General features: G+C 37.6%; 1 protein-coding gene across 1 annotated transcript in view; it reads left to right on the top strand.

The window, feature by feature from the left end:
• Positions 1-11,811, top strand: part of NXPH2 (neurexophilin 2) — a 113,306-nt gene extending 101,495 nt beyond the window's left edge. The window contains exon 2 of the mRNA XM_081262177.1: positions 9,336-11,811. Within this exon, the coding sequence (XP_081118303.1) occupies positions 9,336-10,079 (744 nt within the window). The 3' untranslated portion in view covers positions 10,080-11,811. The remainder of the gene's footprint in view (positions 1-9,335) is intronic.
• The last annotated feature ends 9,804 nt before the right edge of the window (positions 11,812-21,615 follow it).

The raw sequence follows: 21,615 nt of genomic DNA, 5'->3' as shown, positions 1-21,615 counted from the left end.
GTCCTCTTGTCAAGGAAAAGCCAACTCTCCCAACTTGTCACAAATCCACATATTTGGAACATACAGCTCATTTTTCAAAATCCCCTTCTTTGACGGGTAGAGTAGTACGTATTTTTGGTGTACTATAAAATAGTTCCAGCCTTCCTTTTTGATGGTAAATGATCTATGCATTGTGTACTGTATGTTACACCAAGTGTTTCACAGTAAGCCTGTATAGACTATAAATATTTTGTATTCAGTGCAAACACAGAAAACTGAAAACTCTGTTGAGTATAGATGCCTCTTTGATATTATAACTATGTTGAAAAGTTAGATTGTTTTGTTTTTTTCTTTCATTTAGAACATTCATCAGAACTGTGATAATCATGGACATTAGCTAGATTTGTTGTCTTTTAGATTCTTGAGACACCTATAAACATAAAAACAAATCTATATTATTGAAGAATATTTGTACTCATTTAGAGCATACTTATTTTATTATCAATTAAGCTGTCATCGATAGCATTACTATATTACATTAATTTATATAATCAAAAATGAGGATTATACCATAATCATGGCAAAGCTCTCACTGTCCCAGGGCCCAAGGATATATATTATTAACATTTTCATAGCTCTTTGGAAGTCTTAGAGTAAAAGACCTGCGTTGCTGAGGTCCTCTCTTTCTAGCACTGTAGCTGCAAGTCAGGAATTCAGCAGAGACTGAACAGCAACCGCAGACTCATCATTGTGGAAAAGTCACCAGATTAGCCTTCCACTAAAAAAAAAAAAAAAAAAATCACTATAGCCTTATAATGTTATCACAGTCTCATTAGTAATTATAAACAAATCAATAAACAATTTGGATCTGGCGATAAGGGAATATAAATTCTGAGATAGATTTGTTTTCTTGTCGCTAATTCATTCTTTATCAGCTATCAACTGGTAAATCTTGGATTTCATTTCTCTCATCCGAATAAAGATATTAATTGCCCAATTCTGTTTAATCCTTTCCTTGTTGCTAACACTGTTCTCTTAATGAGTATTAGCACTCCCCACCTGGTTATACAAAGATGCGTATACACATACGTGCAGGCCCTCATGACAACTGTAAATGAGTAAATTATTATTTATATATGATTATTTCTTTAATGTTTCTGCTTGATTGCTCTTTGGCAGACTGCATAAGGCAGAACTATGTGTGTCCTGTTCAGCATCATACTCCCAGGCTGAGAACACAAATACAGGCACCCAGATAAATTCTAAAAGTGTGTGTTGAGTAAGTGACTGAAGAACTAGTATGGACATTTGTGAGGGTGTTTGTGAGCACAGCTGAGGTTCCCTTCCTTCTCTGCACTGCAGAGCTCTCTTTCTTACAGAGACCCTACCACAGACTTGTCCACTTGAATTAACTGTCTGTCTCACAGGCACCTCCATCTCTGCAAAGTGCATTCCCTTTTGTGCTTTATACCATTTCACTGTTATGAAAACAAGGCTAAGCAAAGTAAGTCAATCCCAAAAAAACCAAAGGCTGAATGTTCTTTCTGATAAGTGGATGCTGATCCATAATGGCGGGGGGGATGGGAAAAATTGAGGAAAATTGGACAAAGGGGAGGGGGCATGGGGCAGGAAGGATGGTGGAATGAGATGGACATCATTACCCTAGGTACATATATGACTGCACATATGGTTCGATGCTATATTATGTACAACCTGAGAAATGAAAAGTTGTGCAGCAATTGTGTACAACGAATCAGAATGCATTCTGCTATCATATATACCTAATTAGAATAAATAAATAAATTTTTAAAGAGAGATTAAACAAGGAAAAAAAGAAAACCAGGCTCAGCTGGATGCAGTGGTGGACACCTATAATCTCAGCAGCTCTGGAGGCTGAGACAGGAGGATCAAGACTTCAAAGCCAGCCTCAGCAATGGCAAGGTGCTAAGCAACTCAGTGAGACCCTGTCTCTAAATTAAATACAAAATAGGGCTAGGGATGTAGCTCAGTGGTTGAGTGCCCCTGAGTTCAATCCCTGGTTCTGAAAGAAAAAAGAAAACCAGGCTCAGAGATGGGTCCTGGCTTGCACAGGTTGCTGGGATGGTTAAGTGACCGTGTCAAATGTCTGTTTCTATTTTCCTCAAGTCCATCTAGTTAAATCAAAGCACTCCCACTGCTGTTCCCATCTCTCTTTTCCATTTTTTCTTTGATCAGACCTGTCCTGATTGAGCTCATTGCCCTGCTTCTTTGATTAGTTCCTTAACTCTTGGCACAGTTTTTCTGATTGGGTAAATTCAGCCACTGATGGATGTGGTATACTCTTCTACCATAGACAGACTTGACAGGGACATTCTAGTTTTCCTTTTGTCCCAGTCAAATGATTGTGAGGGCAGCAAGGGAGTCCTGTAGCATTCCCATAAATGCAAGTATAGACAAAAGTCAGTAAGCAACAAACTTCATCCTCTAAAAATAAAATAATATTTCTGTGAAACTGTTTCTGCACTGTTATAGACTTCCACTTTCCTTTTTTTTAAAGAGAGAGGGGAGAGAGAGAGAGAGAGAGAGAGAGAGAGAGAGAGAGAATTTTTAATATTTATTTTTTAGTTCTCGGCGGACACAACATCTTTGTTGGTATGTGGTGCTGAGGATCGAACCCCGGTCGCACGCATGCCAGGCGAGCGCGCTACCGCTTGAGCCACATCCCCAGCCCTCCACTTTCCTTAAACAGAATGATAATATCATCTAGTCTCTTCCTGCTAATTCAGGAGAAGCATATTTAGAAGCAGTGGGCTTAAAGGACTCAGCTAGAATGATCTAAGGAATCCAGGCCTCCCCTATCCCCTTGTTGCCATTAAGTGAGGAGTCAATAAAAGCTAAATAAATATGTCAATTAGAGTTGTCAAGCCCTGGCCTAGGACAACAAGGCTGGTGATGATCCCTCTTCCCTTAGCGCCTCTTCAAGTAGGAAAAATAGCATCTGTTAGGACTGCTGTAAATATAGCACTACCCACACTGATAATGGCATGAGAGGTATTAAAGTTCAAAGATTTCAGTTTCCCTTTTATTGTTCACTAAGTGCTGAAGAATCATTTTTCCCCCACAATTGAGGAACCAGCCCAACATGTAGCTACCAAGAAAAGGCAAAGCAATCACAATGATGAACATGTAGAAAAGGGTTAACCCAAAGTATGGCAAAGCTTTGACTGTCATGGAACTCAGGGGAAGTCAAGAGCGTTCATGGTGCTGTACCACCCGGAGCACCGAATATAGAAGAGTCCTTATGGAGAATTTCTTTCATTAGCACTGCTCTCTTTGGTAAACTGGTTGGCCTGGAAAGAAAGTCCCATCTAAAGCTTGATGACTTTCTCATTAGATGCAAAGAATTTCTGTGCAATGGGCTGATTCCTAAATGAAGAAGGGACATGTGACATAGTCAGCAAGTATTTCCAATTTTGCACAAGATGTTTGCAGAATAAACTTTTCTTTATGGAGCTATTAATTATCAAAATAGACCTGATTTTTTATGGGGTTAATAAAATAAAAATAAAATAGCAATATTGGTAATGATGTTGACAAACATATTTATAACATGCAAAATTGCCAGAATTACTCAGAAATAATCTGAGTTACTAAACAGCTGAGATTATTTTAGATAATTTAGTAATTCTTTGAAGTTATAAATTGAAATAATTTAGAGTTTCTGACTTTAAAAAGTCAATCTTTAACCAAGTACTAATGAACTCAATGTAAATTAAATTAAGTTTATGATAGTAAAAGACTACAAACCTTGCTTCTTCTCTGGGAAAACACCAAATAGCAGATGACCCCAGTGCAGTGAGAGGTCCTAGAAGTCCCAAGGGACTCGGAACAAAATTATATATTAAAAAAAAAAAAGTCTATAGTCCTTATGAGAATTCTGAAAACAAAACTTTTTTTAACGATTTTTTCTACTTAAGCCTAAGATATCAAGATAACATCAACAGGGTATAAGCCATTATAAGCCATATTGCTAGCTTGTGCACTTAAAATGAAGTGATGTAAGTGGCCCTTTACATATGAGTTCTTCCTACCCCAAACCTATCCCCCAAGTCTAATCATGAGAAAAACACTAGAGAAACCCATATTCAGGGGCATTCTACAAAGTGCCTGATCAGTACTCCTTAAAACATTTAGGTCATTTAAAACAAGGGAAGCCTGAGAAACTGTCATAGCCAAGATAAACCCCACGGATTCAAAATAACCAAATAAAATATGCAATCCTCAATGATATCCCGGAACAGATGAAGGACATTAAACGAAAAGTAAGGACAACTAAGTATAGGGGTCAGTTAATAATATTGTGTCCGTATTGATTAATTAATTGGTTGTCACTAGTGTACTAGGGTAATGTTAGAGGTTAACAATGGAGGAAACTGGGAACAGAGTTTGTACTATGCAACTTTTCTGTAAACTAAAGTTATTCCAAAATAAAATGCTAATTAAAAAACACCACAAATACAGTTGAAGGGGGAAAAAAAGGCTTTTCTGATATGATGTTTGCAGAGGAAGATGCCTTTTAGTTTATAAATTATTTCCATAATTCGTGACAGTTCTCACATCTGCTACTATAAAATTCATAGCAGCTTCTCTGCCTCTTGGGAAAAAATGCATTTAATTATCAGTGAAATTCAACTTCAGCTTGTTATGATGAATGATTTGAACCTGTCAGCTCCCCCCAAAAAAACAAAAGAACTGAAATGAAATACAGTCTTATTCCTCTACCCCCTTCCTTCCACCTGCTTCATTTAATTGATGAAGGTTTGAGCTTTTATTAATCTTTTTGAGCTCTTCTGTAAGATGCAGAAAAAGCTAATATGATATCATTGTATCTAGCTAATGTGTGTGCTTTGTGAAATTGATACACCCTGCCAAGACATAAATTACTTAAGCTTTGATAAATGTGTTGAAATCAGGGAATGTTCAAACAGATAAAGCACAGCAATTCCTCTTTCTTCCCCTGTTTAAAACTCCATTTTGTGCTTGCAGTTAAATGTTTTGCATTATTATTGTAATATGATGGGACAGAAGACAGCAATGAGGTTGAAATTAGCATGAAGAGCCCCAGCAAGTACGAAAGGAAACAAGGGGATACAGCCATGTGTTTAGATAACGTCTAACTTGCCTTGAACGGAGAGGGTCGCCAACAGCTTCAAAACCACCTACAGTCTTCTCTCAGCATGTTGCATCACAGAAATTATCCATGGGGGAATGTGGGCACCTGCCAGACACTTTGTACTTTCAGCCTTGGCTGACTCATTTGGTAGGTTGGAATCAAAGATCCACAAACACATTTTGTTGGCAAAGAGAGTTCACCTGTACTTGTGATTTGGGTGTGACTCAGAGACCAATGGAAATGGAAACATGAGAAAGCATTTGATTCATGTTCCGGAGTTGAGAAGGTTGATTTCTACTTGGTCATTAATTTATCACACAGTGTGAAACAAGTTGCTCAATTAGCTATTAATTAGTTTTCTGGAGGTTTGAAAATTCATGTAATCCTTTGGCTATGTGGGTTATAGCCAGTGGAAGGCAGAAGCCTTCCCACTGGACCATGGAAAGGCCATCAATCATTGAGTTTCATTTGCCAAGAAGTAGGCTCCATCCATTCTCTTGATTAGTCCTTACAACCAACCATCAAAGGATAGGTGAGAAAACTGGGGTTCTGGTCAGCACTTGAGCAAGGGGTGATGATGTCATCAAGTACCAAACTGCTTTTTCTGTCGTGTCATAATGTTTCCCAGTCAGGTGTAAGTGGGTAAAGGGGGCAAAGTTGTGGCTCATCAGACCTCATCTTCCCCTGTTAGCTCTTCTGAGGTTAATCATGGCCTTGGAGACTTAAGTCATGAGCCTTTTAGCCTTGTAGAGGAAAGGGTACCTTCTCAGCCAAGATGTTATAAAGTGATAATTTATAACAAGAGGCTGGCTGAATAAGTGACAGCAAAGGGAAAGGAAATGAAGAGAGGAAGGCAGCTTTGCACAAGAGATACTTTTACTCTTTTAATCATACTCTTGTAGTGGTGTATTATTAATTCCCAATGGCTTTTTGAGTTTGGACTTCGATTTGGAAAATCAGCACTTGTGAGAACTGACCATGTATTTTAAAATAATAAATAGATGAAGTTGTACACAGCTTTTCTCAGCTTGTCTAATTTTGTTGTTAAAGCACATTAAAAACATGATGGTCTAGGCCTGGGGTTGTGGCTCAGCAGTAGAGCACTCACCTAGCACGTGTGAGGTCCTGGGTTCCATCCTAGCACCACATAAAAATAAATAAAATTTTTAAAAAAATGATGGTCTAGGACAAAGCAAAAAAAAAAAACCACACCTAAATATATAGATATAATTTTATACATATAAATAGACAGTGTTTTTTTTATGTAGACCAACTTTAAAAGCAGTGGTACCTTGAGTAGGTTTGGCCCGAAGAGTAATATGTTAGAGAGAATTTTTTATAAATCAAATTCCATTTCAAGTTCTCATGAAGAATTTTTTTCTGAGGAATTAAAGAGTCTTTATAAAAAAAAACAATTGCATTCAATTTATCTATTTGATAGGCTCTATTAGCTTTTGTTCTGTTTTGTTTCAAGCCCATATTTCTTAAGTGAGTCACATATATTTGGGTAAAGTTACATTACAACATAAATGACTTCCGAGAAAATCTTCAGATCTTTAAAAAAAATTTCAGTAAATATTCACACATTATTATTATTGAATAATCTTGGAACCATCACAACAGAAATCCTAGAAATAAAAGGAGAATCTCTTAAAATGTTGGGGGCCTATTGTGTCTTCCAAAATGCATCAGAATCAGATGAGACTCTATGTGATGGCAAAATGTACTCATCATTGAAAGATGGACTCAATGTTTATAGGTTTTCAGTAACAGAAAGTGAGAAAAATCAAGCAAAGCACTGAATCAAGAGGAAATTATCCAGTCAGAAAATTTTCAGGAAAGTATATAACATACAACATACACTTTGAGAAGAAGAAGAGAAGAAAAAAAAAAGTAGACCACTGCTGCTGGTAGCAATGAATGTTTCAACATGTAGTTGAAAAAATATTTTTGGATGGAAATATGTATCTTAGTTCTGCTAATGAAGTATGAATTAGGACAGTGGGGTTTAGAAATAAGAATTGAGGGGGTTTTAAAGGCATGTGACAAAGGGAACATGTCAGAAGGGATGTGTCCTATGAAAGAGAGAAAGGAAAGCAGGAATGAGGGAGGAAGTTTGGAATCTATACTAAATCAAGGGGTAGAAATGGGGAAGCAAAGGAGCAGCTCTTGCACGCCAGATGCTGAGCAAATGGTATGTGTTATCTGTCAGCATTTCCCAGGCAAGACAAATCTTACTGGAGACAGGTGAAAAATAGTTGACAGACTCTGGGCAAAAAGAATCATGATCACAGAGTGGAGAAATCGGGCCTCGATCTCCCAGGGGCTTCTTGCCTGAGCATGTGACTTTGGAGCTCTCTGGAGCAAGGCCAGGACATGTCCCTTAGACCAGTCTTCATCAGTTCTCAGGAAACTCAAGTCAGAATTGGAGCCAGGTTACTGAACTCCATGGGCTGCTTTCAGTTGATCTACCTACTTCCTAATTAACAGTGCTCAACATCAGAAAGCTATAGTTTATATAGTATCAGACATATTTTGAGCCACAAATCCTGAGTGATTGTCCTTCTTTCTCTGGTGAATATGCCATCCTTACAACCCTAGGAAAAAACAAACAAGTAATCAATTCAGGATGTATAAGCCCCTACGAAGTTATATGGGTTCTTAATGGTAAGCATATGCTTCATTAATTTGCCCTTCTGCCAACATCAGTAATTTTAATGAAAATAATTTTTTTAAACCATAGAAATTGGGAAGAAAAGGCTTTAGAAAATTAATCAAGGCAGAAATGTATATGCAACACCCCCTATACTACTCCCATCAAAGGAAAAAATAAACCCCACAATTCCACTCATATATTTTGAGTCCTTGAATACCTCCCTCAAAGTGATCTTGGAAACAGGTATAGGTAAAAAACACTTTTCACAAGGTTCTGTTAGAACTTAAACTTCTAAAATTTTATGAACATACAAAAGAGGACCTCATGTTATCAAACTACACCGTGTAGCTGAGTGCAATATTTATAATCCAGGCTGTGTCTTTTTTTTCCCAAAATTGTATTGAAAGCAATCATTTCTGGAATAATTTGAGACCAGTTCTACCAAGTGCTTTGCAAGTATGAAAGGACTAGAGCAACGGTACATAAACACAGCGTCTCTTCTCTCCTCATCCTTTTCATCATGCTGACAGTTTTCCGTAGAATCATCACAGGAGTGGTTTGTGCCATTAGAGATAAGAGGCTATCTGTGTTTCCACTAGGAACCTCTATTTTCCAGACTTTATAACTCATCCATAAATATTCACTCCAGTCAACAGTTTCATATGTAATGATTCTGCCCCTTGAAAATCCATATTGACTCAACTAAATGATTTTTAGAAATCGTAAGGACCCTTGTAGTACAAAAATAAAAGGAAAATCAAGTGCAAACAAAGTGCTATATTTCAGTGACTATGATTTGAACTAAAATGCTGTAGAACCAGTAAAACACATGTTCATGATGCTTTCCTAGCAATCCTGTCTTTTGATTATAATATTGCTATAATAAAATTTATTAGATCATATAAGTCTACTTATATTTATACTTTTAACATTAATTTATGTTTCTATTAAGACAACTAAATGTGTAATTATATTTTTCCCACTGAAACTTCTGTAAAACCTCTTAACATTAATCACATGCCTTTCTTGTAACAGCTTGAGATACAGTTATACCAAAAACTATAAAATTATATGTCTTAAGCCTTTGAATATAATAACATCCTTAGTATTTTCAAATATGTTTACTAGACTTATCAATACTTTATATTCAAATGCTTTATAGCTCTTTGGTAGAAATTTTCAGCATCTAAAGCTGTCTTCCAACAGAAAAGACCTCACAAATTTAACAGTTTTTATCAAATGAGAGGCCAAAACATGATACTTTTCACAATCTGGAAAAGAAAAATTGTGAAGATGAGGAAACAGAAAGAAAAAAATCTCATCAACCCTCAAAATAAAATGCCCTCTTCCTAATCTTACCATTTTAATTTTTCTATTCACAGTTGGAACTAAATGCTCATCTGGTAATACTGCTGAGACCAGCTGTGTGTGTGAATGCTATTTAACAAGACTCCAAATAATATTGAAACTCTCTTGTGCTTTGCCTTCAGTCTGTGTGCATGCTCAAAGCCCACCTGAAGTTGATTTCTCTTTCTTCTTTCCCCACAGCTATTCTGTGATGGTAAAGAGGCAGTACATGCCTCAGAAGGTCTGGACTGGGAAGACAAAGATGCCCCAGGGACATTGGTTGGAAACGTGGTGCACTCGAGGATCATCAGTCCTCTGCGCCTGTTTGTTAAACAGTCTGCAGTGCCCAAGCCAGGTCCCATGGCATACGCAGACAGCATGGAAAACTTTTGGGATTGGCTGGCCAATATCACAGAGGTTCAGGAGCCATTAGCAAGAACTAAGCGGAGGCCGATAGTGAAAACGGGAAAATTTAAGAAAATGTTTGGATGGGGTGACTTTCATTCCAACATTAAAACTGTCAAACTCAACCTTCTCATCACAGGGAAAATTGTCGACCATGGAAATGGAACCTTCAGTGTTTATTTCCGGCATAATTCAACAGGCCTGGGCAATGTTTCAGTGAGCTTGGTACCTCCTTCCAAAGTGGTGGAATTTGAAGTTTCCCCCCAGTCGACCTTAGAGACCAAGGAATCCAAATCTTTCAATTGTCGCATTGAGTATGAAAAAACAGACCGGGCAAAGAAGACCGCCCTGTGCAACTTTGACCCGTCCAAGATATGCTACCAGGAGCAGACTCAGAGCCATGTGTCTTGGTTATGCTCTAAGCCCTTCAAGGTCATTTGCATTTACATTGCCTTTTACAGTGTTGATTATAAACTTGTACAGAAGGTCTGTCCTGACTATAATTATCATAGTGAGACCCCATACTTATCTTCTGGCTGAATCTGTCCACAGTGATAGAAATGAGGGACTCGTGTATATTTAATTAGAATGAACAAAAAACAAGCCCAGCTTTCCATGGTACAGGATCCCTTTTGTTTCTGTCAGTGAACCATAGTTTCCCATCACATTTTCAAATGAAAAGAAAAAGAAACATATTCCAAGGTGAAATGTGTTTGTTTCTATCGTAAGTACCTTTATCTAAAGAGTCAAACTGTTCATGAAAATCATCCCTTTCATGTGAGATGGCTAAGATCTAGAAATATTATTTCTGTAAAAGCAGCATCAAAGGTAGCCACGTGGGGAAGAGAAGGAAGCCAATTTCACATGTGATAGACATTGCTCTTGAAATGAGCCTGCCTTTGAAATATATTTTGGAAAGTTACCTCAAATTCGGTAAAGATTTAGTAAAATACCTGAAAAGATGGTATTTGATAGATGAATTGTGTTTCTGATATGGATTGCTTTTTTTTAAATTGCTATCTCTTTCCCCACATTGGTGCCAGTATTGATAAAGAGAGAGGAAGGGGTAAAATTTGTTTCAAAACCCGTGTGTAAAGTTACGGTGCCACAGAGGAGCAACCTGAGCCGTTCAGTGGAATGTGATTCAGCACCTACCTAACCCAGTGTTGGTCACCACCTTTATGATTCTCATCTGAGTAATAAATACTGGTGTACTGGAAAGCAAATTGGGTATGTCCACTCAACAATAATGAAGACCATGATGTTTATAGAGTCTTTTACCAATGTTAATGCTGTGAGATTGTCAGAAGCGACATAAAATTTGTAGTTATCCTAAGAGCTTAGTCCCTCATTCTACTCATTTAATGGTGTGATTTAATTATCTACATATGTAGAAAAACTCTGAAATTGAGCAAAAATGGTTGATTCCTTAGACTGGAATGGGAAAAGTAAAAATGAAAGCTGAAGGAAGGAATTCCAGGACTGTGAGTTCATAATCCTAGCCTCTCAGATTAAGTTCTCCTTGTATTTAGTTAATTATTAGGAAGAAGGATGAAACTATGTGGTAATAATGAGTTATATTTGAACATTTCTAATTATTAAGCGCTGATATCCAAGATACCTGGCTCACTTGGCTTTTGAAATTACTTCCAAATTAATGTCACTTCACAACCAGTGCCCTTCTCGAATTCCCTGAGGGGCCAGTGGCAACCTGTATGGTAGAACTGGATGATCAATGGATTAGCACAGAAAGAGGATCTGCTTGGCAAGGAGAGAGACTTCTAGAGCTCGGGCTTGTGGAATGGTTTGCTATTTACAATAGATGTTAACTTCTTCCCCCCCCCTTCTTATCTGTAAAATATCAATTAATGTAAAACATTCAATTGTGGACTAAAGGAAGATAAGTCCTAACCAACAAAAATGCCCTTACCACACTGTTCAGAAAGCCAACAACAGCTCTGTTCTATATTTTTACATCTCCATTCTCTTCCTGTGTGATATCTGCACAGTATTCGATTTTGTCTTTTGTAAAAATTGTACTAGGCTTAGTGTGTGGTAGTACAGGCTTGAAGTTTTTGCTCTGAGTTCATCAGGTGCTTTTGTAATTTTGTGGTCAGTAAGTAATATTTTGAGGCATCTTTTTATTTTCATCTAGAAACAAGAGTAGAACACTATTTATTGTAAAATACATGGGAACCGTATATGTATATATACTTAGAATTTTCTGTGTACAGAGAAAGTGTGTGTACACATTTCTATGTAAATAAAAAGAATTTGCTAGATCTCTCACATGATTTCAGGGTGGTTATATTTTAAAGAGTCTTTGTTCTTGCTTTTTGGTGATATTCTCTCTCTCTCTCTCTCTCTCTCTCTCTCTCTCTCTCTCTCTCTTTCTGTGTGTGTGTGTGTGTGTGTGTGTGTAATACCAGTTGAACAGTAACATTTTCCTAATGTACATATTAAATAGGGCATCTTGGCTGTAGAGATTATAGAGTAAAAGAATAATTCACATAGAGCATATGGTACAGAGCCTGACACCTAGTAAGGAACTATAAATGTGATTGTAATTACTACAACATCAAATGAGATTTAAAGCTATTTGATGTTCCAAAGTTGAGAGATATAAACATTATTTCCATGCAAAGGAAAAATACCTCTGTAAATTGATTTATACAATCTGTGGATTTTAGTTGGGTTTATGAAATTTTTTTAAAGTTTCCCACAGGCATATTTTTAAATTGGAGTAGAACATATGCCACATGTATTTCTAAGTCATAATTTCATTTCCAAGCCTACGTAATTGTCAGTGATGGCACTTGGCGCAGTATAAATCAGACCCTATTTAAACATGCAAATGCACACATTTCTGCAAAGCCGGTCTTGCCTTTTAGTACTGCAGATGAGGAAAAGGACACTTGTATAAGCTAATTTTGCACCCAGTCATAAATGGTTCAAAAATTAAGAAACACAACTTTTTAGAATTTACAATTAAACGAATGGGCATATGGAAACTAAATAAATAAAAGTGGTTAGTCCAACGTCAACAAAGAGAAGAATAATATTTTAAAGAGTGCACCTTATATTGCTATCACAATCCCCTCATTTGAAAGAAAGTTATACCCAAGGCCTCATTAAGGTAAAGAATGCACCCAGTAGTGAGGGCAAAACCTGGCTGAAGTGCATTTCTCCCGACTTCTAGTCCCAGGTCTTGTGTACCATCAGGAAGACAAACTGAAGCAGGGATTTCAGATAACAAAAATAATTACAGTGAGTTTATAACAATACATTACCCCAAAACTAAAGAAAAACATTTGAAATGGCCTTCCTCTAAAATCTACAAGATTGCAATTTCCTTAAGAATAAAAGATTTTTACAAATTGTAACTACAACCATAGAAGAGTAAAGCTGAGATAGAGGCATTAAGGCAGGTGCGGTAGGTCAGGCCTTGTAATCCTAGTGACTCCAGAGACTGAAGCAGGAGGATGGCAAGTTAGAGGCCAGCCTAAGCAATTCAGCAAGGCCCTAAGCAACTTAGCAAGGCTCAGTCTTAAAATAAAAGAAAGGGAGTTAGGCATGTAGCTCAGTGGTTAAAGTGCCCCTAGGTTCAATCCCAAATTCCAAAAACCTAATTAATAAAAAAATTAAAAGATACATTACATCCAAAGATCAGAGTCCTGGAATATTTTAGAGTTATACCTGGTGAAGAATTAATAGCAATATAACACTACATTTGGCAGAGTCTTCAGATGGTTATAGCACCTGAGAAAATATTTTCATGGAAATTGGTAAGTTGTATGAAATAATTATTGATTGCATAAAGGCCTGATTTTACCTCATAAAAAATATTAAATTAATTGCCCAACCTGTAAAATAGAGGATAGAGTTATATATATTTGTATTTGCAATAAAACTACAGTTAACCTAAAGTTAATCAGAATTTTTAATGAATGGAAACTTAATATGACCCAATGTAAAAAACAAATCACAGTAAAATAAGCTCCTATTAGAGATATTTTTTCTTTTCTTTTAGTTATTTTTTATTATTATTATTTTTGTCTTCAGAAAGGTCTTCTAGAAGATATTCAAGGACCATTTCATATTCACTGCATACTGAGGTCTGGAACTCTGGGAACACATCCCATTCTGTTTTGCTTTAATCTTTCTTAATTCAATTCAACTTCCTCCACAAATAGTATGTAATCTAGGGCTGGGGATGTGGCTCAAGCGGTGGCGCGCTCACCTGGCATGCACAGGGCGCTGGGTTCGATCCTCAACACCACAAAAAAAATAAAAAATAAAGATATTGTGTCCACCTAAAAAAAACTAGAGAATAAATATTTTTTTTAAAAAGTAGTATGTAATCTATTCTCTAAAAGAATGTCTCCTTCACAGCACCTGACAAAGTATCTGGTTTCAAATAGTGTATTAAGATTCTCCAGAGAAACAGAACCAGTAAGATATATATGGATATATGATATTTATTATTTGAATTAGCTCACACAGTTCTGGAGGCCAAGAAGTCCCATGATGTGCCACCTGCAAGCTGGAGAGCTAGAAGAGCAGACAGTATGATTTGTCCAAGGCCAAAGGTGTAACCACTAGGAGCCCTCAATGTCCAAGGAGAGGACACATGAATGTCTTTGCTCAGAAACAGCAAGAAAGTGAATTTGTGTTTCCTCCACTTTTATATTCTATCCAGCCCTCAATGCATTGTGTAATGTCCACCATATTGGTTAGGGTGGATTCTTACTCAGTTTACTGATTCCAATGCTAATTGCTTTCTGAAATACCCTCAAAGAAACACCCAGAAATAATGTCTTTCCAGCTAAACATCAGAGTATCCCATGACTCAGTCTTATTGACAGATAAAATTAACCATCACAAGTAAATTTTTCATCATCATCTGTTATTTGATATTTTCTTTATCTCCAGTGTAATAAAATGATTACTCAAGACCCACTTTTTTCACACAAGGTGAGAGTTATTTTGCACCATTTCCAGCACAAAAAACTTGCTCCAGCTGAACACAGTATCCACTGAATATTAGTTCCCAGAACCATAGGCACTTAAAAGTTAGAAACAATGTTGGAATTCATCTAGAATAAGTTTTGCTTATCAGCTAAAGAAATAGAAACCTGATGGGGATTAACAGCCTCATCATTCTTATTGTTCTTTCGGACTAGATAAAGCCATTCTTTCTCTTCTTCATTCCTCCAATACATGGGTGTTTTTCTTCTGTGATAGAGACTCCCAGATGTCCACCACAATATGTTCTATATTTCCATTACAATGAAAAGGTCAAGTATATGGGCTGGCCAGCTACATTGCATGCCCCTGCCACTCTCATAGAGAGGCACCTTGTGGAGCTACAGTGAGAACCAGGGAGGGGTACACTTTCAAGAGTGGAGTGACATCCAAGTGCACGCATGCTCTTCTGTGCTCCTTCCCCATATTTCCCTTGGATTGATGCCCCAAGGGACCCACTGAAAGCGGAAAAGCAACTGCTAACCTGAGTGCTTTTCTTATCACAGAAGAGAGTTACCACATCTCCAAATTCACCCTGGACTCCTTTATGAGTAATGAACACACATTTCTTCTTTAAGTCGTGAATTTTTAAGATGGATTTGTTACTGCAGTTCCCTGTGACATAACTAATACAAACATTGCATAAAATATTCTTGTCGTGTCAGGGCCTTGACCCAGGAAACCGATTTGGGGTTCAGCAAGTGGAAGAAGATGCAAGGCATGGTGGGAATGGTGGTCATTCTGCATGCAGAGGTAGCCATAGCCATTAGCCATCCCCCAGCTTCAATTTCAACCCCCAGTCAATTCCATTTTAGCACCTCCCCTTTGCCCATTTCCTTAGGCTCTTTTTATATGCAGTCTCAAAACAAAGAAGGCACACTGCCAACAGGTTACATAAGGGGGTGAGGGGCACATGCTCACAAGTTAATGTTTATGACCTTGATTCTGTATGCTGAATCTCAGTGTTTCTGGTCTTTACTAACCATAACAGAGTCAGTTCCCAACCCTGGCTACCATATAGCCTGCCGGAAAGCTCAGTAAGGGAACCTAACTACAGCCACTTGGGAGCCTGCCTCAGCAATTCTCTATGTACCCTACCTCACTCTGATCTTTGTTTTTTTGAAATAGTGCAACCCACAGTAATCATAATCCCACTCCACTCATTTCATTAAAGAACCATGCAAATCTACTTCATTACACCAATGTGCTAGATACTTTACAAATAAGCACAGAATTTAGAGTTTGTCCAACCTGGATTTATTATCTTGAATCTGCCATTTATAGTGTGACCTTAAGCCAGCTGCTCAACCTCTCTGAACATCAGTTCTCATCTGCAAAATGAAGTTATAACACCTGTCTCAGTGTTGTTGAGGTGAAGGTAAATATCACATAGATTACGAGCAAAAAGAAATGACAAGAACTTTTGAGTACAATGCTTCTCTTTTTTTTGTATTTTTGCTAATACTTTTATGCAGTATAGGTATACTAATCCTAGTGTAGACAATCATTGCTTCTTTTTACTCAAAATCTCTCCCTCAAAAACTATCTGATATATCAGTCAGTGAAAACATCTTCATTCCTAGGCTCAATACCATATCTATATGCAGGTAGACAAGTAATTGAATTTCACGGGTGACTTCAGAGTGATAGCTACTTAAGATGCTTTCTTTCTATCTGTATTTGGGGGAAAATGAAAATTTAAATATAACATTTTGCAAACAAAAAATTGATTCAAAAACCACGATACAGCATATTATAAAACTCAAATTTCCTTTAGGTAGAAGATAAATCTTACACTAAACAAAAAACTAAAACAAAAATAAACTAATTTTACTTAATTAATAAAAGCTGCTTAACAGAATAATGATCTATAAAGGAAACCTATGGCTGGAACTGTCTAGATGTCCCTTTCTTATTAATTTTACTTCAGCAAAATCGATGTAGTTATGTTGCTGGATCCCAGCAGCTACTTTATATAATGTGAACTTGGACATCATGCTCTCTGTGCAGCACTGCAGAGGACTTAGAAGTCTTCTCTGAGAATGCAGAGTTAGAACTAATGACAAGTTTATCTTGAACAGTACATTTATGGTTTCTTGGATATGATGTTTTGCAATAGGTAGGTAAGAGAGATAGTGAACGTTTCCTGCTAAAGAGAAAGAGGGAAGCATTCTGAAAGGAGCACAACTGAGAAAAGGTGAGTCCTTAATGGACTCAACTCTCTCCATCTGGTTCATTCCCGAGGGCTGGCTGCAATTTTGCCTTTGTATTCTGCATGCATCATTGTGATAAATTTGACTTTTTAAAATATAATTTAATCACAGTCCTAGCAGGAAACAAAGGTCACCCAGATGGTCTGAGAATCCTGTTGGAAGAAACGTGTCCTCGTCTGCTTGACCTCAGGTTTGATCATGTGGCATGTTTTAGTCAGTTGATCAAAGTCAGACTTGGCCTTTGTCTTATCCAAGGAGAAGTTTTATGTATACTGGTGAAGTTTGGGTTGGTGTTAGATATGAGGTCTCCCCCAAAAGCTATGTATGAGACAAAACCAGAAAGTTTAGAGGTGAAATGATTGAAATGAAGAAAAGTTTAGAGGGAAAAAGCCTTAACCTAATCAGTGCTGATAGGGATTAATTGGAGGAGAGGGTGACTGTAGGCAGGTAGGGTGTGGCTGGAGGAGGTGAGTCACTGAGATGTATGTATCTTTGGGCTTTATATTTTCTATCTGGTAAGCACAGTCTCTCTGCTTCCTAGTGCCATGTCCCCAGCTGCTTTCTAACCACCACACACTTCTGCCATGATGTTCAGCCTCACTTGAAACCCTAAGTAATGGACTTGGCCATCTATGAACTAAGACCTCTGACACTTTGAGCCCCCAAATAAACTTTTCCTCTTAAAATTGTTCTATTCAGATCTTTTGGCACAGCAGAGATAAAGCTGACTAAAACAGTTGGCTTTCTCTTAAGTGTCTCTCCTGAATCATGAGAACATTATCTCTAAATCCTTGGATCCAGAATGAGAAGACACTTGGAACTTGAGCCACAGAAGACCCATAACCCTCATATTTCATGAGAAAAAGATGGAGGTCTTGATGTAAGCTACTAACCACTAGTCAAAATGTCAGAGAAAGGAAAGAGAGTAAAAGAGCAAATTTGAATAATTCAAAAAATGTTTCAGATTGGTTCATGTCACATGAAACCAACCACAAGTCCTCCGGAACCAAAGGATAAATTTGACTTACATGAAGAATTAGCAAGAGAAACATAATGTTTTGAGAAGAATCTCTCAATAAATAAACAACTAGGGCTGGGGATGTGGCTCAAGCGGTGGCGCGCTCGCCTGGCATGCGTGCGGCCCGGGTTCGATCCTCAGCACCACATACAAACAAAGATGTTGTGTCTGCCGAAAACTAAAAAATAAATATTAAAAATAAATAAACAAACAACAAAGACACCATGTGTTACTGGTCGGCCATAAGCTTCTTTACTGGGGGAAAACTCTGAATGAGAACAGGAGTCATATTTTACTAAGAAAGCTCCATGACACCTCACGTGCTCCCACATATTTTAAATGTTACACTAAGTACCTGCTAATTACATGGAAATGAAGGGAGACCCTCATTGTTATACAAAATTACATATAAGAGGTTGTGAGGGGAATGGAAAAATAAACAAGGAGAGAAATGAATTATGGTAGATGGGGTAGAGAGAGAAGATGTGAGGGAAAGGGAGGGGGGGATAGTAGGGCATAGGAAAGGTAGCAGAATACAACAGTTACTAATAGGGCATTAGTAAAATTGTGGACGTGTAACTGACGTGATTCTGCAATCTGCATTTGGGGTAAAAATTGGGAGTTCATAACCCACTTGAATCTAACGTATGAAATATGATATGTCAAGAGCTTTGTAATGTTGTGAACAACTAATAAAAAAAAAAGTACCTGCTCAGGATAATGATGATAGATTTGCTTCTCATTCAGCACCCATTTGGATAGTTACATTCTTATTTCCCCAATTATAAAATGTAGAGGGGGGAAATAGCTTTGTTCTCTAGTTCCCAAAGATCTGAGGTAAACAAAGACAGCTTGTCTTTGCTAAGGACAATCCTGAGCTGTTGGATTCTACAAAGTGATTTATTCTGCTACGTCACAGGAAAATAAATGCTCCTTCCAACTGACTGAGACTCTTTTCATTTGTCAACTATTGATCCCCTCCCACAGCCTCTCTTCTTAGCTCCATGATTCTTCAAGAGGTTAAACCAATGAAGCCCGGTCCCATTTATTTCTTCCTACTTTATGCTGTGGTATCACCATCGATAACATCAGAGCGGCCAGCCACTCATCTTCAGTTAGTGGCAAACTGGCAGACACTGGCTAGAGGGAAGCTTTTAGAAGTTGTCTAGGCATTTTCTTGCAGGGCCCAATAATATAAATTAAACCTTTAAAGCATCTATGGAATGTTTATTTTAAAAAATTATTTCCTTTAAAGTTGATGTGCGGCTATACCAGCAGTACCCCTTTGTCTGGCTTGATAAGCAGAGAGCCAGAGGAAAGTCCTATCAGCCATCAGCATGTCCAGTGTTCACTAGGAAGCAGGCCGCTTACAAGAGGGAAAGTGAAAGATATAGGCCAAGTTGAAGGTCAAAAAAAAAAAATCTGCATGGCACCTAAATGCCATGCACTTGATAATTCATTTCTAGGGCCCACTATCAATAGCCCCCTTTACTTTCAGCTTCTCAAATCCTACTACAGAACATTTTGCTCCCTGAATATTTGTACTTTTTGATTCTAATTCATGAATAACTACTTCTGATTTCTAAGCAATTTTTCAGAGGCACTCATCTCATCTTTAAATCTTTCCCATTACATTGACATGGTTCTGAATACCCCAGGCACCTGTGCTCCACAGATACTTCCAGTACCCAGACCCTATCCTATACTGTGGCACTCCGTCCAAAGGAAAGCATGTGTGTCTGTGTAAATAATTATTGACTCCTTCAGCATGTGAGTCATTGGAGGGATATCATCACTTGAATTGTACTTCTTAGACAGGAAGCTACACAGTTTTTCCCCTCTAAGTTTCCTCTTAGCTTCTTTTCTAGTCTTAAAAATATATATATTAATTTTAGATTGTGTGTTCTCATTGGTGCTTCATTAACAGTATTCAAGGTTAACAGTAAATCCATCTCTCTATTTACTTATTCTCCATTTTATCCAAGGAAGTGTTGGAAGTATTTAAGGGTTGTGTGTGTGTGTGTGTGTGTGTGTGTGTGTGTGTGAGAGAGAGAGAGAGAGAGAGAGAGAGAGAGAGAAATATACTTGTAGCTCTTGTAGCTATGTGAATACTAAGAATGAGTGTTACAATTGATTAGCAATGTCTTCCATGAGTACAGGAGGGGAAACAGTAATATGCCATTCTGGTTTGTCAGTGTAAAAAATGAAACCAAGTATTTAAGGAAATGTAACTAAATAATAATAATGTTCTAGAAAAGGTTTTCCCAAATACTATACTAAAGCAGAAGCCATTAAAAAAAAGAATGATAAATTTGATAACTGAAATTTTGAAATATCAAAACAGACCACACACACACACAGACACACACACACACACACACACACACACACAAATAGCAATGAGACAACAGAAAGTAAGTTTTAATTGACACTGATCAATTAAAACACTTTTGCTCTTTAAGTCCAAAGACCCCTTCTAGATCAATAACAAAAAGTGGTCTCCACAATTAAATAAGGATAATTAACATTGTATGAACTGCACCTAATAGCAAAACCAACTTAAATGATTTAATCAAATGAAGGCTGCATTTTTAAAAAGCAAAACAAACAGAGCTGGGTATGGTGGTGCACATTGTAATCCCAGCTACTCAGGAGGCTGAGGCAGGAGGATCCAAAGTTTGAGGCAGCCTCAGCAAATGAGCAAGACCCTGAGTCACAATTTAAAAAATAAGTAAATAAATAAATAACTTTAAAAATGCTTGAAGATGTAACTCACTAGTAAAGTGGCCCTGAGTTTAATCTTCAGTATCCCCCCAACACACACACACAATGTATGCATCCATAGATACATACATACACACATCCATACACAGGTAAGCATTTTGGAGATCCAGCCTTTCTGGCTGTTCCATCCTTAGCAGGTGGCTTTCATCCCCTTCTCAGTTGATGGTGACAACTGCTGAGCAATGCAGTTATACATAGGCAGAAGGAAGAGGGGAGACACAGTGTCCACCACTGATAGACACTGGCATATCTGCCCCATTTTAAGGACTGTCCTCAAAGTTCCCACTAGCAACTCTTACTTCCTCCTCATTAGGCAGGACTTTGACCCACCTACCTGCAAGATAAACTGAGAAATATCATTGTCATCATTGTCATTTAATTTGGCAGATGACAACCCTGAATCAAGTTGAAGTTCTCTTCACTAGAAAAGCTGGGGAGAATGAATATTGTAGAAGCCAGTACCAGTGTTTACATAAGCATGAGCCTTCCAGTTGAAGGAAGGAAAGACAGAAGAAAAGCAGATGGGGGAGAAAGGATTGTGAAGACAAATGTCGAATAAAAGTGAAAACAGTTTTTTTCCTCACTGTTAATCAAATTAATGCAAATGAAGATTTTGTTTTCACCTAATAAATTGAAAATATTAAAAAACTTTAAACCAATTGAAAGGTATGTAGGTGTACTAGTCCATTTCTCTTGCCAATAACAATAACGTAGACTGGGTGAATTATAAAGAAAAGAGGCTTATGATGGGCATAGTGGTACATGCCTGGAATCCCAGCAACTCTAGAGGCTGAGGCAGGAGGATCACAAGTTCTAGGCAGGCCTCAGCAATTTAGGGAGACCCTGTCTCAAAATAAAAATAATAGAAAGAGCTGGGTATGAAACTCAATGGTAGAGTGCCTCTGAGTTCAATCCCAATATAGGGCGGGGGTGGGCGGTTAGAAAGAAAGAAAAAACAAAAAGAAAGAAAGAGGCTTATTTGTGCTCGCAGTTTGGGAGGTTCAGTGTTGATGGGTCCAATCTAATGATGGCCTTC

Source organism: Spermophilus citellus, assembly GCF_964194105.1.
Source record: "Spermophilus citellus genome assembly, chromosome: 11".
NCBI lineage: Eukaryota > Metazoa > Chordata > Mammalia > Rodentia > Sciuridae > Spermophilus > Spermophilus citellus.
The sequence above is the reverse complement of the archived record's forward strand: the minus strand, read 5'-3'. Positions and strand labels throughout refer to the sequence as shown.